This window comes from Carettochelys insculpta, chromosome 29, assembly GCF_033958435.1.
Source record: "Carettochelys insculpta isolate YL-2023 chromosome 29, ASM3395843v1, whole genome shotgun sequence".
NCBI lineage: Eukaryota > Metazoa > Chordata > Testudines > Carettochelyidae > Carettochelys > Carettochelys insculpta.
The window spans coordinates 11,409,006-11,432,026 of NC_134165.1; the positions used below are offsets into that span (position 1 = coordinate 11,409,006).

The 23,021-nt window shown below is 42.7% G+C and overlaps 1 protein-coding gene across 10 annotated transcripts in view; it reads right to left on the reverse strand.

The window, feature by feature from the left end:
- Positions 1-23,021, reverse strand: part of VDR (vitamin D receptor) — a 106,168-nt gene that overhangs the window by 36,864 nt on the left and 46,283 nt on the right. For 5 of the 10 annotated variants that reach the window (XM_074980123.1, XM_074980118.1, XM_074980119.1 and 2 more), the window contains 3 exons: positions 22,472-22,591; positions 17,786-17,857; positions 13,954-14,110 (listed from right to left, as the gene is read on the reverse strand). In XM_074980123.1, coding sequence (XP_074836224.1) covers positions 13,954-14,110; positions 17,786-17,849 — 221 coding nt within the window. In that variant the 5' untranslated portion in view covers positions 17,850-17,857; positions 22,472-22,591. The remainder of the gene's footprint in view (positions 1-13,953; positions 14,111-17,785; positions 17,858-22,471; positions 22,592-23,021) is intronic. The other 5 variants (XM_074980126.1, XM_074980125.1, XM_074980124.1 and 2 more) reach the window with 1 other exon arrangement.

The following is a 23,021-nucleotide window of genomic DNA, read 5'->3' on the forward strand; positions in this document are numbered from 1 at the left end:
ATCTCACTTCACGTTTAATATCAGTTTTCTTTCTTAAAATGTGTGTTACCCTTCACAACAGGAATGCCACAAGCTTCCTTTTCTTTTTCAGAATCAAGACGTTATTAGCAACATGATCAAAACACAGATACTGCACATATTAGAGGGTGGAGTTATCCAACATTTCAAGATCACGTATTGTTTGTTATTTAGATATGGAGTTGTTCATTGTTTGGCTTTTAGACATTGACCGTTTATTTAAAATAATTAGGCTTTTTTTTGTTTTTGTTTTTTAACTTTGCAATATCATTAGGAGCCACAAAGAAGTCCTTAAGAGCTGCAGGTTGCAGACCCCATGTTTTAGTGTGTTTATATAAATAATATTGTATATGGTGTGCTTTTTAAAGACTAGTTAGTAGAATCATCAGCGCTTCCACATTAATCTTGGTTTCTGTACTGCAGATAACACAGGAATCATTCATCTTTCTTTTGAATGAAGACTGCAGTGTAATTCACAGCCCAACTGTGAGCACAGGCTGAAATTTTCTGGAGGAAGTTGTATAATTTGAGGAGATGAGAATACAAAACTATTTTATTTTTTTTTAGAAAGGAGGTGAAGTGTGATGAAGCAGCAGAGACTGGAGCAAGAACATCTCCAAACAGAGCGCTAAATAGCAAAGATACTGGGAAGGACAGCAGCCCAGGCCCGGATAGATACACTGTAATTTTACAGCCCAGAAGCCAAGCCTTGTGAGCCCAAGCGGGCCAGTCACAGGTGTTTTATACCCAACCCCACACAGGTAGAGAAAGATCTCAGGTTGCCAATTGGACCTGCAAGTTAAAAGGTACTGAGAGGCAGCATAGTATGATATTTAAGGGACTGGGAGGCAGGAGATCTGCATGTTATTCCTGGCTCTGCCACTGACCCTGGTGAGTAACTTCGGGCATTTTACTTTTCCACTCCATACCTGTTTCCCTTCCCACCCTTTGTCTTGTCTATTTAGATTGTTAAGTCCTTCGGGATAGGCTCTTCCTGTATTTACATATAATGCCTAATAGCATGGGGTCTTTGGAGCCTGAAGGCAATACAAAGCATAGTAGCTCAAATTTGGCTCTCTTTTTAAAGTTATGAATCAATCCCCTCTCCCTTCCCCTTAACTTTTCATTGCTCCTCTTCTGTGATTCATGCAGTGGTTCAATCAAATGCACCAGGGCACAGAAGCATAAGAGACTCCAGAGGTGAGAACTCCAAGCAAATCTTTTCTTGGCACAAAGCCTTAAATTGTGTTTCCAGCTTGATCTTGTAGCCTTTATGCACTAGTGTCTACCAGGCAATTCAGAAGGAAAGGCTGAAAGACAGGACCCTATAAAAGCTAATTATAACCTCATTACATTCATATGTTTGCTGTTCATTTAACCCAAAGGGGAAAGCAAGATCATCGGACATACTGTAAACTGAAGTTTGGTTCCTGAACAAGATTAGATGGGCCAAAATCTCCAATAAAAACTCTCCCCTGTGGAACTACTCTTACTGTAGTTCTGAAATACAGCTGGGGCAGCAGTGTTTAGGAGATGGGGCCTAGAAATCAGCTTACCTGGGTTCTATTTCCAGGTCTGCAGAATGACTGGGCAAATCACTTTGCCTTATTGCCAACTCTCTTGATGTTATCACAGGTCTTGTGATATTTGATGCATAATTAGGAGGATAAGAGCCCCTGGCTTTCATTAAAAAAGTTTCTATCCCTTATGCTTATGGAGAGAAATTTAAAAAATGTGACCTGAGTGTATCCTGCACTGCACATTGCCAAGCAGAGCAGAAGAGGAAAATGACAAGGTTTTAAGAGGTTTTTCAAAAGCAAACCTGATTGCTCAGAGCACATGAGCATCTTGCATCTTTATTACAAGAGAAATAATTACAGAGTGAGTGCAGTGGGGGCAGACATCCGATCAAAGGAGCACAACAAGACCACAGGCTGACAGGCTCTGTCCTGCTCCTGTATATTTTTATAAAACCTTACAGAACTTGCCCTTTCAAGGCTCACTTAAAACTATGTCCCAGGCATACTACTGAAAAGTAAAGATAACCAAATCCCTTCCTGCACTAATCTTTCCCATGTGCAAGCACAAGCAGGTTCTGTAATCAAATAAAAGCAGAAGAGCAGGCCAGTGCATGCCCACCCAGAGGTGTTTGGGGCTCTAACCAAAATCTGAAAATGAGGCCCTCCACCTATCCCCCTCCTCCCCATCCAAGAAAAATCACTCAGTGGAAGAGCTGGAGTGAGACTGCCCTGCAGCAATGACTCCTGTCACAGGAGGCTGCAGCCGGCTCCCCACTCTGGGAGTTACAACTCGACACCTGGGATTGCTGTACTGATCAGGTCTGGCCAAGCTGTTTCTAGGAGTCTACCAGGCCAAATCTGCAAATATGTGCCAAAGATGCAAATACCACGCTGTCTAGGGGCCCAGGGCAAACTGTCCCCAACTCTGAGCAGCCTTGGTGTATGTTCTCAGCGTAGCAATGATTCTCTCAAAGCCCAGAACTCACCTGCTTGGATATCAGTGAGAAATGGAAGATATTTCTTCTCATGCTCTCCTTAATCAACTACCTGCTGAGTGCTTGAATTAAAAGTTCTCACACTGTGCAAAAGCTCTGGACAGATCCACGTGACTTCAGGAGGAAGAAACTAAACCTGCATTCAGCTAAATGCGAAAAATCAACGTGTTGCAATTTTCAACATACTCTACTGGAAACCCAACTGAGAGTGCCCAACACATAGAAAATTAGGCACACAATTTAAGCTAAGAAGCTTACAAGAAATGGAAACTTGGACAGACAACTAGGGAAGAGTATAAATATATTGCTCGAACATGCCAGGGTACAATCAGGAAGGTCGAGCCCAATTGGAGTTGCAGCTAGCACGAGATATGAAATGTAATAAGAAAGATTTCTACAGATATGTTAGTAATAAGGTGGTGATCAGGGAAGGGGAGGTATGAGGCTGTTATTGAATGGGGAAGAAACCTAGTGACACATAACGTGGAAAAAGCTGAAATAATGCTTTTTTTGCCTCTGCCTTCAGGGATAAGGTCAGCTCCCAGACTGCTGCATTGGGTAGCACAGTATGTGGAGGAGGTGGGTGGCCCTCAGTGGAAAAAAACAGGTTAAAAACCCTAATGCACCTAAGGGTGCTGAGGGAGTTGTCTTATGTGATTGCAGAGCCACTGGCCATTATCTTTCAAAATGTCTGGCGATTGGTGGTGGTCCCAGATGATTGGAAAAAGGCAAATGTACTGCCCATCTTTAAAAAAAGGGAAGAAGGACAATCTGGAGAAATACAGACATGTCAGCCTCACCTCAGTCCCTGGCTAAATCATGGACAGGATCTGCAAGGAAGCCATTCTGAAGAGCTTGGAAGAGAGGAACTGATCAGGAATAGTCAGCATAGATTCACCAAAAGCAAATCATGCATGACCAACGTGATTGCCTTCTATGATGAAGTAACTGGCTCTGTGGTTATGGGGAAGGCAGCAGATGTGATACCCCTGGACTTTTGCAAAGCATTTGATAGTGTCTCACAGTATGCCTACTTCAAGTTAAAGCAGCATGAATTAGCTAAATGGACTGTAAGGTATCTAGAAAGCTGGTTAGATCATCGAGCTCAACAGATTGTGATCAACAAGGCTCATTGCCTGGTTGGTGAGCGGTATCAAGGGGAGTTCGTCAAGCAGGGGCTGGTTTTGTTCAACATCTTCTTTAATGACCTGGATGAGGGTATGGATGGCACCCTCAGGAAGCTTGCAGATGACATTAAGCTAGGGGGAGAGGTAGATACACTGAAAGGTAGCTATAGGTCCAGAGTGACCTAGACACACTGGAGGATTGGGCCAAGAGAAATCTGATGAGCTTTAAAAAGGAGAAGTGCAGAGTCCTGCACTTCGGACACAGGAATCTCAAACACTGCTTTAGGTTGGGGACTGACTGGCTAAGCAAGAGTGCTGCAGAAAAGGGATCTGGGCTTTACAGTGGGTGACAAGCTGGACTTGAAACAACAATATGCCCCTGTTGTTGAAAAGGCTAACAGTTTTTTGGGCTGCATTAGTAGCATTGCCAACAGATCTAGGGAAGGGATTAACCCCCTTTATTCAACATTGGTGAGGCCACATCTGGAATACTGTGTCCAATTCTGCCCATCCCCACCTTACAGAAAGGTTGTGGACACACTGGACAGAGTCCAGAAAAGGGCAACAGAAGTGATCAGGGGGCTGCAGCACATGACTTATGAGGAGAAGCTGAGGGATTTAGGCTTATTTAGTCTACAGAAGAGAAGAGTGATGGGGGATTTGACAGCAGTCTTCAACTACCTGAGGGGGATTACAAAGAGGATGGAGAGAGGCTGTTTTCGGTGGTGACAGATGACAGTACGAGGTCTCCAGTTGCACTGGGAGAATTTTAGGTTGGTTATTGGGAAAAACTTTCACCAGAAGGATGGTGAAGCACTGTAATAGGTTACCTGGAGAGGTGCTAGAATCTCCATCCTTAAAGATTTTTAAGGCCCCACTTGACAAAGCCCTGACTGAGCTGATTTACTTGGGATTGATCCTACTTTGAGCAGGGGCTTGGACTTGACTTTCTGAGGTCTCTTCTAGTCCTCTGATAAGTTTGAAGAGACATTTGGTTCAAGCCTGGGCTAGGATCACACTCCAACTGGTATTCATATGGGTAGCTGTTTAGGTTGTAAGCTCTTTGGACCAGGAAATCTCTTTTTGGGATTCATTTACAGAATGCCTACCACAGTGAAGTCCTGTTCCTTGACTTGGATTCCTCTAAGGTGCTTCCACAACACAAAAACAATAAAACATTTACTCCTAGGGAATTCTGCTCACTGTGCACGCAGAGAATTCAAGTTACCCACATATTTGCTTCTCTGAAGAAAAGTGACTTGGGGAACCAAAGGAAAGCTACACGAATAGTCATGTGTTCTACCCCACCTGTGAAGGTGTGTCATCTTGGGCACTGGGAGCAGATGGGGGAAGAAGCCAGTCACAATGGGGTGGGTCTGGGATGTCAGACAATGGCTCCTACTCTGTGCCAGGATCAGATGCTAGGTCTTAGTTAAGGCCGGACAGGATTACTTTGCCTGTGAGGAGCAGCTAGTTCAGATTCCAGTCTATGGCTGAAGCTCTGAGGTGATGTGAGAATACAAGTTTATAGTGCATGCCTTAAGTTACTTGAGCCGGCAACTGCTCTATGGATATTTACATCAGAATGTATTCCAGGCAAAATACAAAGAGAAGAGAAGAGATATTAAAAATGTGATTCAGATTCCCATGCACCCCACAGATCCACTCCCCACACCCATGAAATAGATTTTTGGCAGCACACTTAATTAGAAAATTTAATTAAAATTTAATTAAACAAAATGAATAAAAACATTGGTTGGACCAACTAGTGATGGCCTACTATGGGAGGCGGTGGTGCTGGTGAGAGGGAGTACTGAGAATTCACCATCTCAGAGATGCTATTTATATTTTGTTCTGGCTTAGTCTTTTACTGAAAGAAAAAAAAGTCTGATTTTCAGAGAAGTTTTCAATTTCACTCTCTCAATCTTAATCAGTACAATGACCTTTACTGACAACTACACCCCCACGTCTAACACATTTGTGAAACCTGTGAATTGCTCAAAATTTCTGCAAATTACTTTGTCATAACCAGAAGCACAGAGGAGTACCAAGTGGCATATTTTGTTATGCATGATCTATCCCCTAGAACTGGGGGACTATCTGCTTAATCTTAGCAAGTCATTTCACTCCTCACTTTATGGCATTTCCCGCTCCTTTTGTGTTAGCTGTAGAGATCAGCTCTGCGCTGCCTATCTAGGTATTTATACTGCACTAAATACCTAGCACAATCAAGGCCTTGTCTATGAATGGGGCTCTAAATGCGCAGCTGCAATTTTAAAGGAGTGTTCCATAGGTTAAAAATCCCTGACTGCCCATAATCCCAGCTAGCCCCATATTTTCCAGATGCTGTAAAATTTCCAAATTTAGGCCTAAGATTTCCAGAGTCAGTTCATTCATTCTGGTTGCCTTCCATTTTTAGGTGTTCACTCAGTGTCACAGTGGGCCTGATTTTCAGAGCCAAGAACCCACAACCACCAGTGGAAGTCCACAGAATATGCAGGTAATTGAAATCTCTCTTTATTTAAAAAAAAGGCCCAAAGTTTCTCAAGTTTGGCTACACAACATTTGAAAGTAGCCACAACAAGTGCATAGTTTAGAACATATATATGTAAATGGATAAAACAGAATCATCCTCAAAAGGGACTCCCCATTACAAAACCACGCCTGCCATTAGCTTCAATTACACAGAAAGGTTTGGGAGGACAGAAGAGTGTTCTGATGTGCAGTGAAGGTCACCAAATCTCTCCTGAACCAAAGATTTCCAAGGTTAAGGACCCCAGACAGGAAAGATCTGGTTGCTAGCGCCCTCTTTAAACCACATATAGTGTCAGCTTCTGTGCCTTAGATGACTACAACTGTAGCAATGTCATCCTGCCATTTGGCAGATTACTGGCAAGGGCCTAAAAGTATATGTCCAGTGCCTTCACTTGGAAAATCAGCTGGTAGGTTCTGCAGCTCACTACATAGGAGAGACATTCCCACATGCAAATTAGGAAGATCTGCTCAGAGGCTTAGGGATCAGAAACTGTAATTTAAACTCATTAATTAGCAATTATAATTGTCCTTACATGTTACAGTATTGCTACATGTACCATCAAAACCTCTTACCACCAGCTGCAAAAGGAAGTCACACCTGCATACCAAGAAATCACTGAAATTAAACAGGTGGGAAAGACAGGCCCTGGGAAAAAGACAGGAAATCCCACGGACAACCTGGCATGAGAATTAAGAGAATGACTGTGAGAAAAGCAAAGTGCTTGGGTCAACTTCATGGCTACGGCACTAATCTGTCATTTTCGTGAGTTGTAGTCTAGACTTTAGCAGTCTATTTCTAGGCAAGAGGAAACCTGACATCATTGTTAATGTTTCTTTAGTTTTCCTAGATAAAAAAATATTTTGTTTAAAAAGGTATTGCCATAGGGATATATACTGGGAAGGGGGAAAAACAAATTGAACCAACTGTCTCAGGAGGAAAAAGGAAAAAAAAAGATAGGATCTTCTCCCCCGAGGACAGACCGGTGGAGTTAAAAGATCCCCACAGGGAGCACTCAGAACAGTCATCTCTACTCATAAGGCAGACCAAGTAGGATTCTATTTTGATAAAGAGCAACAACACTGACTTGCAGTGTGAGCATGGTGACTGCACAACTAAGAGAGGAAGCGTGTTCGTCCCCAAACAAATAGATGGTACATGGCAAAGTTAAATTCCCTGAGATTTGCCTTTGGTAACACTCACTGAAAGCTGCAGTTCTTTGGCAACACTTTGGCCTGTACCCATATATAATGTTCCCTCTAATCTCATCCATCCATCCATGTGCACCGAGGCATGTGCATGCACATAGTCAGTAAAAAACAAACCCTCGTGGTGGGTGCTCTACTAATCGGCTAGGTGGTACTTGAATCTCTCCTGAGCAGGCGCACAAACACACAGTTTATAGGGAACCAGAAGAGAGCAGTGCAGTGATTGCAGGGGATGCCTTAAGAGTAGTACTTTTGGTCCGCACCGCTGTGGTGGAGGGGTGGGCCCGTCCTAATACTCACTGGAAGCAGCAAGGTGCTCACGGTGAGTGAGGGTAGCTACACTGGGCTTTGTGCACCCCCGCCCCCCATATCCCCTGCCCACATGTATGTTTGCAGAAGTAGAATAATTGCTATAAACTCCATCCTGCAATTTTGTTTCAGATTCCAGGCATTGGGTTACAAATGCAAGACAGACAACTACACCCTGCCCAGAAATGCATTTATCAAGAGACCCAAACTGCATTCCTACCAGGAAGAATTAGGACTGGCTTGTTCAACCCGACCCTTGAACTGAGACAAAGAGCGAAAAAGTCCAGAGGGATAATTTGTGCCTGGTTTCTTTATCTTAGTTTTGTCTGCAGCAGTCTCATACATTTAGTGAGCAACTGAACAGTTCATGAAGGTTTATTTCCCTTGTCTGGGTGACACTGTCTTATGCAGAAGGTCATTAAGGCCTCCAGCCTTGAAACCTATGATTCTACTTTAGTGTTGTCATATCTTTAGCACACATAAAGCAGAGTATCATTTTCTCTTAGTAAATGTTCATAGTACCACCCTTACACAAGACCCTTTCAAACAACAGATGTGCCAGCTTGTGAATTAATTATGAGACAATTTCTACCTAAAATTATTGAGCCTGACTCACGATTGCAGGAGAAAACTATCAAATGTCATTTTTTTCCCCTCATCTGTGGCTGGAGAAAAAACTCCTGACATTTAAGTGTTCTATCCCACCATTATTAGTCAGGTGCAATAATTTTACTTAAAAATTCTTGGTCAACCAACCCCAAAGCTGGCAACAGTCATCGCAGCTGCCCACAGCTGAGAGCAAGAGCCCCTCTTTGGAGGGCCTCTCTGAAGACAGGCTCCCAATCTCAACTGTCCAGGAGTCCAGCCACCTGTGATGTCAGTAGATGTGCCAACTGGGAGCTCTTTTAAGTCTCAGAAACCAGAAGAGAAATAAAAGAGACCCCAAATTTTCATTAGAAATCCTCACAACTTTTAAGGCAATCTCATGATTGCTGGGGGGAAGGGGGTCTGACTCCATGCTTCCTCTAATTTTTTCCATTCATGGGCAGAATAAATTTTGTGCGCACCAAAGCATGTGCACATATGCACAGCCAACAGAAACACGTTGCTTGCTGTCGGTGGCTGTGGGTGCTCTGTTAATCATCTGTGTAGCACCAGAATCTCTCCTGGGCAGCTGCCCAAGCGCTTAGTTTACACAGAATACCCGTATAACACATGATTTGTCAGTGGGATGGGATGACAACACTGCAGAAGTAAAATGTCCCTGATACACAGAAGTTGCAACACAAAGGTGAGAGCCGTGGCAGACAAGGGCATGTTCAAAGTGAGTAGGGAAAGGGTAGTCTATGTGGATGGAATCCTTTAAGATCAAACAGACCTTTAGAAGTTTTAGAAGGGAAGGAAAAAAGCCAACCCAAAATGGTGAGCATTATTGAAGAGCACCCTGCGAAGTTAAACCTGAGCTAGTCAACATTTTTTGGGAATTTAAACTTATGGGGAATTTTTTTAATTGTAAAAGCTTTCCACTATGTCTACATCAGGAGTGGGTGAGGGAGGAGTAGTGAGCCATGGGTGGAGAAGACTGAATATACGATGAAGCACAGGATGGGGTGTAAAAATAGGAATGGAAACAGTAGCAGCTTTCAACAGAAATTGAGGAGAGGCCACAGAGCCTGAATTTAACGTGAAAGGACAGAGGAAGCCAGTTATAAGACTTGGCATGTGGGAGTCAGTAAGAAAGGTACGGTGGAAGGAAAGTGATCTTGGCAACTACCTGTTGGACACATGCAGGAGAGAAGATTGAAAATAATTGGAGTAAGTGATAAGGAGTTACAGACTAAAACAAGACCATAAAAATGGAGAAAAGAATGGATTTAGGAGAAAAGGGATGAAATAACAGAACTTGGGGGGGAAAAAAGACAAGCCATGGAGACAAGCTGATGAACTTGGATGACTGGTGATACTATCAACACTAAGTGACAGGGAAAGAGAGGAAAGGGCTGGATGAATAGATTAAAGAAATTCTGCTCTTGTCAATCCACAATATCTCCATTGACTTCTGGGCTATCACTCCAGGATTATTCTGTGCACAACAAATTTAGTACAGTTAAGAGATTCTGAGCAATCAGCCAGTGCTCAAACACAAGGCCAACTGATACGTATTAAGATCATTAGTAAACTGTGGAACTGTGACTTGAAATGTCAATTGGCCAAAGATTATCTAGTGTCTGTTAGTACAAGACATTTCAGTGTCTCTGTATGAACTAATACACTGCCTTGTAAGTGTGTAGCAGTTAAAGGGTCTTCCTAGGCCCTGCTGGTTTCAAACATTTGTAACTTTAGAACTATGATGAAGATGCACTTTAGGATTTATAGATGTGTCAAAGCCAGTTTTCCAGTAAGAAAAATCAGTTTAGAAGAAAACCATCATCACTATGTGCTCTTGCGGATGCAGTGCAGCACAGCCATCTAAGCGCACATCAAGATTTGGCCATGCAAACTGCACTCAGTACAAGCAGGCAAGGGATCTGTCTGTGGAATGAGCCAGAGAAGACTGAATTAATGTGGCGCCCAGCCACCTTCAGGAAAAGTTGCACTGGCTCTTGGGTAAAGCTCTGCCACCACAGCCAGAATGACATTCAGAGTGACTACCACTGTCTTTTCAAAATTAAGAATCTCCCCCCATGCAGAAACCACGCTAACCCTATGATGGAAAAGGGGCCAGAAATGCCATAAAATCTGCTAGAGAGAGTCCACATTTGTTTTATGTGGCAGGCACTCACATGCTACCACAAAGGGCAGCAATACAAGATGTTCTGTCACACGGAATCCCTGGGCTCCCTCATCCAGTATGCGGCAACTCTTGCATTCCTCTCCAGTGAGCACTATACAGTAGGTAGCTATACAGCGCAGAGCTGGTTTAGGATCCATACCTAAAAGTACCTTCCCCATATCATTGCAGTATTGTTTAGCAGAGGCTTGACTGCTATTTCTCCATGAGAGGCAGGTGCAGTACCCAGTAGGGGTGGAGGGTAAACGAGCTTCTCATATGGACAGGTGAAGCAGGTCTGGAAGGAACTAGTTTTGTCCCAAGGTCCTGGACTGTATCCCTCCCACAAGATTTCACTGTAAGAGACGTGGGGCTTCCTACAGCGCATCTGGGTTCAACATGTGACCCATGAGACTTTTTGTTTACGATCATTCACACAAACGGTTGACAGATTCCACTGGTTTCTGTCCACATAGGTTTTTTCCTACTGGCATTACTCAAGTGATATGCACGTAAAGGCACCTGAAGTGAGGTGCACACTGACTGTATACCACCCTAACTGCGAGCTGTGAACTCTCTCTGAACTGTAGCAGCGCTTTGATTGGATGCAATTGGCACACCCCACAAATTCTAGGTATGCAAGTCCTACCCCAGGAGACTGTTTTGATTATGAAAGTCTTGCAGCTCACAGATGAAGGAGGGCCACATGTGGCCCACTCACTAGCCAGGGTGAGTCACTGCATAGCTACTTCCTTCACACAGCCTAGCCCATCCTCCTGTTGTAAGAAACCTTCTGGACAGGTGTTTAATAAGACTTAACATGTAACCATAAAAATAGGGAAGTGTTGGGGTTTGGGGCTATATAAGAGTCAGGAAGCAAAAGACTATAACCAGTGGAAGCTATTTAAAGTGACAAGATTTGGCTTTGGGTGGAATGATCGTGGAAAATCATAAGTACCAGTTTAAAAATGGTTTTAAAATGATTGAAATGTTTGTAAACCAGAAACAAAATATTCAGAATATCCAGGTCTGGAGAGGGGGAGCCCCAGGACCGGGAGGTTGCCAGATATTCAAATATTCTGTCTAATAGTGGTATCCCTAGCAATGCATAACACTGAAGAAAAACAAGATTAGATATTAAGAAACAAAAATATAAGCAGAGTACTTTATAAACCTAAACTGTATTTATATTTACTTTCACTATACTGCACTTGTGGAAAACATAACTAAAATTTACCTATGATTAAAATACTAGTTATTTGAGATTTCTGGCTAATAGAATGCCAGACATGAAAGGGTTTACTGTACCATGGATTTTGGAAAAGGAGCTTTAAGAAAGAAAGAAAAGAAGCAAGCCAAGAAAGCAAGATAAAAACACTAATATTAAATCTTTGCGTGAGCCCATGGCAACTGCTTAAGAAAAACCAAGCAGGTCTATGGACAGTATTTGTGCTGCTTTAACTACATTAGTTTAGAAACAGATATAGCTAATAGAACAAATCTCTTAGAGGAGGTACAGTAACTTCAGTATAAATGGTGTTTATATAGTCTATATGCAAGAATTTACACAGGTTGAACCTCTCTAATACAGCACCCTCAGGGCCTGATGGGAGAATTTGCTGGGTCACGCAAGGTCATATTATCTAGCAGCATTACCAACACTTCCTCTGCTTACTGGGCTCTTAGACACTTAGGGGTAAATTACAGCTAAACAACAGTACAGACCATTAAGAGCCAGGAATGGTGGCTGGAAACATGGTCACATGTGATAACTGGTCATCCAGATAACTAAAATCTTGCTGGATTATGGAGTTTGCCAGATGAGAGAGTTCCAGATTAGAGACGTTCAACCCGCATCATGATTCCAGTACAACGGTGAGAGAGACTTTTGTTTTGATAGTGTATAGACTAGCATGGCTTACTCTCTGTTACTATACCAGGGTATGTGCAGCTTTAATTATATTCAGGTAAAAAAAATTATCCCCAACTAAAATAGTTTAATCCGTACAAAAAAGGGTGTAGGTAGGCCAACCCATAATATCAGTGTTTCAGAAGATGTGCATACCTCTAAACAAAAAGAAAAGCCTACACAGAGTAAAAACTAAGGGAGAGGGAAAACTGGCAATTTATCCTCTTCTGTGTCACTATGACACAATTCTTGGTATGCGTCACCCAGGCTGCATGAGCCGTATTAGCTGATGATGCTGAACACGTGCATAGAAATGAACACCTGAAAGACGACTTACTCACTTAGCCACAGTAATTGAGGAAAATGTTGTTCTAGTTATCTGGGCTGCAGTGTAACCCAACTGGAAAACAAGCTGTAAAGCTGTGGTATGCAAATATCTAGCACAGTAATTTCTGCTCCTATTTGGCTCCTATAGCAATGGAAATTTAGGTTTTTAAAAACCCAAGCTCAGTTTTAGGTATGAAGTGCATTCCCACTCCCCACCTTGTTTACTTTAATTCTACAACACAGCTAATCCTACCGCCACCTGTTACTATTGCCTCATTACAATGCTAAATGCTTAAATGAGTTTTGCCTTATATTAGTCACAGTAGCTATTATCCGATTTAATTATAGCAGCTGTTAGTAATTACATAATTTGTATCAAACAGAAGATGTTCCCATGCAAATCATCTAGTATTGTCAGTACATAAATATTCTGTAGGACAGACACAACTGCTTTATTACAGATAATTACTGGGTGAGGGGACAATTAGCATACAGAAGTCCCTGTTGCCTGGAACCCTCTAAGTTTGCTCATAGCTGCCCTAGCAGCTCCCAGAGGGAAATTCACCTTTAACAGTACAGAGCTTATGCATCACTTAAATCCCTTTTGAGACCTATGTCTTACTTGAATGTCAAGAGGAGAGTTTGCTACCTGGTGGAACCTTCTAACAGGTGTTCTCTGATTAGAGAAAGAGTTTATTATGTGTGTCCGCCTGTGTATAGAGGCAGGAATAGGAAGCAAAAGGAGAGAAAAAAAAAGAAGAGCCAACATGAACAGGAGAGGAACTCCACAAGTGAAAGGAAACATACCAATGCAAGGGAAACGTGGGTCAGAGTCTCATTTCCACCATTTTGGCAATGTAACAGGTCTCAAACTTTACAGTTCTTCCTCTCATACAACTCACTATGCGAAAAAATGCAAAGACCCCTACACAAATATACAGGCTGTTTTATGTTAGCCAGTATCATTTTACTGTATAGAATACTCACTGGACTTTTCAGCAATTGTATTAGTCATGGCCTCCTGCATCAGCACAAAAGTAGTTTAGATCAGTGCACAGGTCAGACAAGTTTGCTCAAACGTACGACATTCAATTTTGCAATGAGGCTGATCGTTCTAACAAGGAGTCAAAAAGCAGGAGGATCTTCTCCTTTGCTCAATCTTCTTAATTAGTCAGATTGTTAATTGACGAAGACTGGTTTCTAGTTAGTTTTCATTCGCATCAAAAACACCACTTACCTAAAAAATCCTTTGCAGCCCTCACACGTCATGGCATTGAAATGAAAGCCAGTTGCCTTGTCCCCACAGACACCACAGATACGGGGAACATTCCTATCAAATTCACCAGCGGGGTCAGGAAGAGGTGTGCCTGCTGCCACTGTTTCCATTTCGGAGACTGAGGGAAAAAGCAAGAAGGTTACAGAGACCTCTTTACAAAAGGAGTCTTGTTCAGCAATTTCAAGTTGGAGGCATTGGATTTCTCCTGACTCACTGGCAAAAATACTTCTGTGTCGCTCTCTGTAACGTACAAGGAACATAATACAGGAATGCGATGGAATCACAAAATGTTCACATGCAGATTTTGATCATCTGCCCAGTAATTGCATTACTAATCTTCACTCCACTGATTGTTCCAGTCTGATCACATGTACCTTGAAGCAGTCTTTTTTAGTTAACCTGGGGAATGTATGTACATGGATACATGCCAATCTGAAGTTCATCTTTTGTCCCTACCCATTCATGCTTTTTTCAGAAAAAGTTATGCATTAAGATTGTCACTTGGAAAACATGCAGAAACAAGTATAATTTCCCCTCTGCACAAAAAGGAAGTGACCCAGGTACACCTGTGCCACTGTATGAGGAGATGAGTAATATCACAAACACAAGTCAAACACGGCCACTTAAGTGAGCAGGTTTTTCTGTCTTGTTCTAAAACAAGGGGGAGGAGGGGGTAATTGCTTGCATGCTTGATTGGTAGATTTGTTTTAAAGGATGAAGAGGAAAGGGCTGCTGCTTCACAAAAAGGAATTCAGACATTGCATATACTATATTATGTGCTCTGTGGCAGTGAACCTTAGCATTAAGCTTATAGGTAGATTCCCATTATAACCTCATTATTACACAGAGGAGCTCACAGAATTGCTGGGCCCCTGGGCAAGGTGGGTGTGAGTGGCTTCATGCTCCCAGAAGAGGCAGGACTGCCGCACCCCCCAGCCAGCCATTGGTGCTCCCCAGAGCACATTGTGCAGTACTCTGGAAGTGATTTAAAAGGTCCAGGGCATGCTGGCTGCCTCTGCTACAGCAGCAGTGGCAACAGCAGCTGGCAGCCCAGAGCCCTTTTGAATTGACAGGCCCCAGGGCAATTATCCCCTTTGTCCCCCTTCTCCCAATGGGCCTGTTAGTACAATACAACATGCTTATTGTAACTGTAGATAAAGTTTTCCACTTAGACTACTCCAGATCCTTTTTATGAAGCTCAAATTGCTAAAAATTTTGAACTTCCCATGGTATCCAGGCCTTGGTGAATAACAGTCTCTGGCTTAATAAGGGGAAAAAACTTCTGTGTGCCTGCGTATATAGTGTGTTGCATATAGTTTTAAGTTTGTACTTTTTACATAAAATTATTGCTTGTCAGTTACACACAGGTGGTTTTGAGCTACTTTTTGATTGTGGAACTCATCTTTGTGCATGATCAAAATGTGGAACTGGTCAATGAAGCCAACAGAAAGACCAGCTTCAGCCTTCTGCTCTCTCCTACCTGTACTCACTACCCATGCTTGAACTCAGATTACATAACTGCAAGTTACTGAAGGAGGGTTTTTATTTTAAAAGCTTTCAATAACTTTACCAGAATATGCAAGTGTTTTTATTGTTCTGCCAATGTTAATTCCCAATTGCACCAGACTTTCAGAAGTGCTCAGCACCTGCTATACACAGTGGGACGTATGCTCCCACTGTGTTCCAGGGCAGCACACAGCATTTGGCTAGAAGGTGACAATCTGGTTATTTATTCAAGCACCTCAGGTGGGAGCTGAGCTGGCTCTTGCAGTTTTGAGGTTACATAGAGACGACTGGGTTCCATTCCCAGGTCTGCCAATGACCTTCAGGAGAGAATCTTGTCACTGCCATGCCTTAGTTTTCCCCTCTGTAAAGTGGTATTAACTCTCCCACAGAGGAACTGAGAAGCTTAAGTTAAAGCAATGTACAAATTCAATAAAAGTATGCCTCAGACAGAACTGGGACATGACAAGTAATACACTTGTGCTCTATTTAATAGATACTCTCTCTGTAAATAGCACTGAATTTAACTTACTCCAGTGTTTAGGTTGCCTGAGTAACTGATGTTAATTTACCAGGCATGAGGGAACTGTAATGTCTGATTATCGGTTGCAGCAAGGCAGTTTTATATGGCTATGGCAGCATCGCAGGGCCTCAAAGAGCAGTGTAGAGCTCCTTTGATGTACATGAGAACCAGGGCCAAAAAGTCTTGTTTATAAACTAACATTCAAGGCTCCTTAAATAAAGCACCTATATGCAATAGAATACAAGAATGTATTAACCTACATATCTTCTGGTACTGGTCTAACCATGCTCTTTAGCTTCCTACCACTATCATGAGGAATATTATTACACCTTTCAAGTGATGAAAATACCTATGCCACCATCTGAAAGTCTTTTTCAGCGAGTACCGGAATTATCCTGTACAATGCTCTCTTCAGGCAGTGATTAATCAACAACCAAGGCCCCAGATTCAATAGTCACATGAACAATAAAAAGGCATTAAGTACAGTATTACTGGCGTTTGTTTTTTTTTTTTTTAACTCAACCATTTTTAAATTTTGATTTAAACCCATTTCTAAAGAAATTAACCAATGTTTCTTGCTAAAAAAAAGCTAATCCACAAAGTGACTGGAAAACTGCACTCCACCAAAAAGCAAATTGAAGGTTTTCAGAAGTACACAAGGACCAGATTTCTAAAAGGTGGTTCAGGCAGCTAGTGTAATTTTCAGAAGTATGCTTACCATCCACAGGCAAATATCTGGCCCAAGTGATTTAGGCCAATCAGCTCTTATTTTCGAAAGTCACATAGGCACTCAAGAGCCTACAGTCCCATTGAAATTCTATGGGTCTTAGACTAAGACATTGAAATGCTGCAGCTATGCTGCTGTAGTGTTTCAGTAAAGACATTCCTGGCATGATAGGAGGGGTTCTCCTGTCCATGTAGGTATTCCATCTCATAAGGGACCATCGCGATCATTCAATCTGCCCTCCTGCACACCACAGGTCATAGTGCCTCATCCACCCACTGCTGCAATAGACCCCTTTGTTTCTGGCTGAGTTACTTGCTCAACCTCACCTCCTATGTAGATACCACAAAATCAGTGTTTCCCAAACTTAACACATTTGCGTACCCCTTTTGGGACTTCAGCCTTATCAGTGTACCCCCTCTCCCAGTGCCATTCCAGTGTTTACCTTCTGATTTTTAGTAATATATTTTCTGATGTGTACCCCTTGACATCCTTTCACACACATATACCACACTTTGGAAAACACTGCAGTAAGTCAATGGATGAATTCTTCTATTGACCTAGCTACCGCTGTTGGATTAACTACACCAAACAGGAGAATCCCCCGTTGCTGTAGTGAGCATCTATACCAAACTACTTCGGCTATATACCGCTTTAGTTGTTTAAATGTAGTCATATCCTATGTCACTTCTGAAAATTGGACTTGCATGCCCAAGCAGTTTAGGCACTCTTCAACGTTCTACCCCTTAAAACACAGTGAATGTTTTTCACAAGTGCATTTAAGGGCTGGGATTTGCAGAGGTGCCTTAGAATGTGACTGAATTTTAACTGATCTGGGAAGCCTCACTACTTTACAATTCATCATACCCTGTGCGCTCAACTCCCTCAGGGTCCTACAGAAACCCCAGCCAAGAATTACAGGGATTCAGTCCAAGCTCTATTAGAAACTCACAAAGATCTTGCTCTTGCCTGACATACTACAGAAGCAAGCAATAGGCTTCCCAGTACAGAGATATTCCTTCTGTAAGAAATGACTACTTTACCGTCATCCAGAACATAAGTCGCACCGTCCTGGTATAGCCCCCAACAGTCCTGAAGCTGTGACATGGAACAACCTGCAGTGAAAAGTGTTGTCAATGTAGTTACTCAAAACATTAATGATTGTTAGACAAGTCAAATGGATAATCTCAGGTTCTTCATTCAGTCTGGGAATTTACACCTGCCTTTAAATCTGACGTAAGCAATATACATTACCTGGGTGTGGTGTTCTCAAAAATAACCCCACCCTCCTCACCACAAAAACGTCTTGCAGCACCAAATGCTATGTTCAGCTTTCCACGGCTGAGAAGTTCTCATAAATAACTGTGCCTCCTGTAGATTAAGTGACATTGCTAACAGGGCACACTGCCCTCCAGAGGCCCAGGCCACGCAAGCTGCTTTAGGGAATCTGAGCAGTGCTAGGGGACAATCCATCCAGTGCTTAGACACAGGAAGAAGAACAAAGGATGACACTGATGCAAAGCTAGTTTATTTAAATTTTGATAACGTTTCCTATAATGTAATTTTCACAATTCACTTCAAGTGCTTAACAGTGAGGTACTGGCAGGTTCGTGTGGGATGGAGTTAAGTAGCGCTGAATGGCTTTTCCCAGATTTGACCTTGATTCAACAAAGGCATAAGCACGAAGTCAGTGAGATCATTTAAAAGTTGAAAGTTAGATACATGTTTAACAACCTTGTGGAACGGGAGCCTTATTTCTTTACTTTGCTGTCCTGCTGGCACAAGTACAGAACAACAGTGGTTTACTGTGTGCATTCTCAGAGCCCAGAAATAATGAACCAAGTTAGCTTTTTTGCTTTGGTGCCACTATGTTAGAACTATATGGATTAATCCAGTAGTTTTCACACTGTAGATTGGGACCCCAAAATATGGTTGATACCATTGTAATGGGGTCACCAGCAGGGTTCCCTGTAACTTTTTCCATCCATGGCCAGAATAAGTTTTGTTATGTGCACCAAGGCATATGGGGATGGACACTACCAACAAACATACGCTGCCATCTGTGCATGGTTTGCTAAATCAGCTGGGTAGCACTTGAGTCTCTCCCAGGTGGCCACCCAAGTGCTCGTCTTACAGGACACATTCGTTACCAGGACCAGCCTTAGACTTTCTGGGATGTGTGGCTGAAGCCCAAACTCCACCCCTGGCAGTGGGACTCAGGCTCTGGCCCCTTCTCCCCGACTTGCACCAGTGGAGCTAAGGCTCTACACCTCCATCCCCTTCTTGTCACAAGGGGATTCTGCTGCACTGAATGAACTGCTGAACTAATCTATGCAGCTGCTCTGCTTCCTTCTCCAGATCTGAAGAACTACAAAGCTCAATAGCTTTCACCTTCTACCAACAAAAGTTGCTCCAAAAAAAGATATTACCTCATTTACCTAGTCTCTGTTCTATGAAGTAGACAAACCTACTAATTTCTCTTTCCCCATCTTCTGGGGGGAGTCACTACCATCAGTTTCCAGTTTTGAAGAATAAGATATTAAGATATTTAAAATATTAAGGTATAGGGCAATGGAGAATCAGACCCTCTACACACAAACTTTGCATATGCTCCAGACTTGGGATTCTGTATCTCTCGCTCTCACATGAATACAAAAATCTGTTAGCTTCTCTTTTGTCTTTTGCCAGAGACAACATATGGCTAAGAGTAAGGCCATTGCCTAAACAAAGAACACTATCAGTGCAGTAATCGCTGTGCCATTGTGACAGATACTGCAACCCGTACAATTTTTGGAGCAGGGAGATGACAATATTAACATTATGAATGGTTTAAATAGGATTGTGTTCTACTGCATAGGAGAGCGGGGAAGGGGCCAACCACTAGAGTCCTGCAAATGCACAGATATCTACAGCCATAACAGTGGATAACTGCAGGTGATTTTTTCATACAAGGATACAGATATGGTATCTGTGCAGAGCTCTAGTACAGGAACAAGAAGGAGCAGGAGAAACTTCCCAGCAGTTGTAAACAATCCCAGAGATGTTCCACCCCACAGTGTAGTTTGAACAGATGTGAAGAGCCCACTTTTCGAGAGACTAGGTAACAAATAAGGAAGGATGAGATTAAACTGGACTTGTGGTCTTCCTTTTGGTTCAGCAAATGGACAGTACCTTCTGTCCCAGGAAAAGCCCCAACCCTTCCTTAAGGGTTGGAACGACTGTTGATCTGTCAGACCGATCACGTGTAAGATGAGGGATTTCTGGCTTGTTTGGTGAGTGTGTAGGAACTTGTTGTTTGTATAGGCTTTTTTGTCCTAAAAATAAATGTACTCTGCTGAGAAAGACCACTGTGGTCACTGGCAAGAAAAAAAACAAAAAACAAAACCAAAACACTGAAGCAGGTTTTGCCCACAAAAGCTCATGACCTAATAAATTTGTTGGTCTCCAAGGTGTTGCAGGACTGCTTGTTGTTTGTGAAGCTAGAAAGTAATACTGCCACCCTTTTAAGACTCTGGTGCAAGCCGTTCAGCAGACATGCTCACTAGGGACAGGACACTATGTCGGGGAGCTGTACAGTCTTAAAAGCCATAATCATCAGAAATCAGGATGGACAATAATCCCTACCCAGCAGTAGGTGACAGTTGAGACTCAAGACTAGAGTGGGTGTTCCTATAATGGACCATGCGGGGGAAATACAAGAACAATTAACTTGAAAGTCTTCCTTTTAGGTCTCCATAAATCCAGCAGATCAACTCTGAATCCACAGGCCACACTGACTGTGAAACATGGCCAGATTCCTCAACTCATTTGGACTCCCTAGCCCTGTGTCTTTAAAATAAAGATATTTTCCAAATGATTAGTTTTAGAGTTAGAATCCCAAACCCAACGGAAGAACAATCCAGCTGGACTCCATACTCATTTTTGCTCTACTTTTAATTCTTGTCCATAATCCAGAATGTCCTGGATTTTTCAACTCACTGCCAAGGTTCAAGATGCAAGTTTTCCACCCTTCGTGCTCTTGTTTGCCTGATCAGCAGGGACATTAATGTAACCCACAAGCTTCATTAACCAGGTTACTCAGATACTGTAAAATGCGCACTGGATTATCTAGGCACTGAATATGTTTGTGGAGGATGTAGAAGTTTGCTGGGACCCTATATGGAGAAGACAGTGATTTGTCTACTTTCCATCCTTTCCACTCTGCCCTTTACCCCAGCACAGGAGAGGATGGCACTGTGCTGCTTGCCATTTCTGCATCATCTGCCAGCTAGTACCTTGGTGCCCAGGTACTATAATGATTAGGAATGGCTGTATTCTTCCTTCCTGAAACTTATCACTTAAGCATGCCAGCTCAGTCTTTCTGCTGTCCTCTCTACCCACCTGCCATGCAGCAGCTTCCTTTTCTCAGCTCTCACAGAACGTCCACCAGACTTAGTCACTGCTATGCCCTTGTGCTCTACTTAAGCTGATGGAAATAGGTTGCCCCAACATCTCTGTATTTTACTTCAGTTCTAGGGATGTGGATAGGACATGACAAGCCATCTAACATTTTTCCAAATTGTCCATAATGAAGGTGGCTTCCCTGGCTGAGTGTGACATTGTTCTTTAGAGAAATGAGAGTGCAATATTAAAACCGATTGTCCTGCATCCCTTAAAACAATACTAGATGAAGAGATTTGAGAGCATTCTTTGTTGCTATCTACATAAAGCCAGGTAAACATTCATAAACAGCTGGCATGCTTAAGTGATAAGTTTCAGGAAGGAAGAATACAGCCACTTCTAATCACTACAGTACCTGGGCACCAAGGTTCTAGCTGGCAGATGATGCAAAAATGGCAAGCAGCACAGTGCCATCCTCTCCTCTGCTGGGGTAAAGGGCAGAGTGGAAAAGATGGAAAGTAGACAAATCACTGTCTTCTCCATCCTCCACAAACATATTCAGTGCCTAGATAATCCAGTCAATACTAGCCCCGAGTCACACTGACCAAGTGCTCCCTGCTCTGATGAGACTGTGGCCAGTACATCTGCAGGAAGCAGAGAGCACACTAGCATCAGCACTCTAGTTCCCACCATGCCTGTGCAGTTTAAGCAGAAAAGAAAAGCAGGCTGGTCACGGCCAGTGTTTCCTGTAAACTGTGTTCTTGGGCAGCCATCTAGTAGAGATTCAAATGCCACCCAGCTAATCAGCAGAGTGCTGATATCACGCAGCAGCCAGCAGCATGTGTTTCTACTGAGGGAGCAAATCCACACCTGCCTCAGTGCACATAAAAAATTTATTCCACACATGGATGGAAAAAGTTGGAGGGAGCATTGGTCAGGGCTACCTTTCTGTACTTGCTATAGGGTGAGGTAGCATTATTACTCTTGCAATCATACTGTATATGCTTCATCCCTGTAGTTTGTGCTTCCTGCTATTAGCTTACTTAAAATTTTAATGAAAAGCAAAGGTGGTTTGTCATTAAAACTACACAATTATTCTGCTCTCCAAATAAGCAGATGCAGTCACTATGGAATTAGCAGGCAGTTTAGCACCATTTCATGTTGGAATTCCCGGAATATGTTACTCAATACTATAATGATCCATCCCGGCTTCTGATAGCAGGGTTGTAGGCCTGAAGGAGTTTCCACCCACAGCCATTAAAAGGTGGCTGTTTCATCAGACTGACGTTCTTCAATTTTTGAAACAGCCCAAACTATCGTCTTAAGAACAGTTGGCCCTGCTCACATACCTCTGACTGGGGAGTTGACGGCTGGGTGTGGGGGAGGGGAATGGGGTGAGTCAAACCAGTCTCACATCTGTAAGGAGATGACCTGGTTATTTTTGTCCCAGTAGAGTCTAAACAGAGGGTCTAAAAAAAAAAAAAAAATAATCTATGCAAAACCAATGGGAAAGTTCAATAAGTCCTACTCCAATGAACAGAGCAAATGGAGGTTAAAAAAAAAATGTTTAAAAGTTAGGAATCTTCACGGTTAGGATGACAAGCTTCCACTGTTAGGTTGACTAAGAAAGAAAGAAAACACAAAACCACTATAGTCACACTGAGCTGGTTAAGAATACAGTATGACAATTAGAACACCATATTGGGACACTACCAGACAAAATACACAAAGTGGACGCAATTACAGTAAGGAAGCCACTAAGGTGAACCATTAATGAGATGGGAGGAAACACTAATACACAACAGTAAACTTTTTCATATCCGGCAACCCCGGGATGTTCAAATATTCTGCTTAATAGAGGGGTGGTTGTGGGAGCCCTGTCAGGGGGGCAAGGGACCC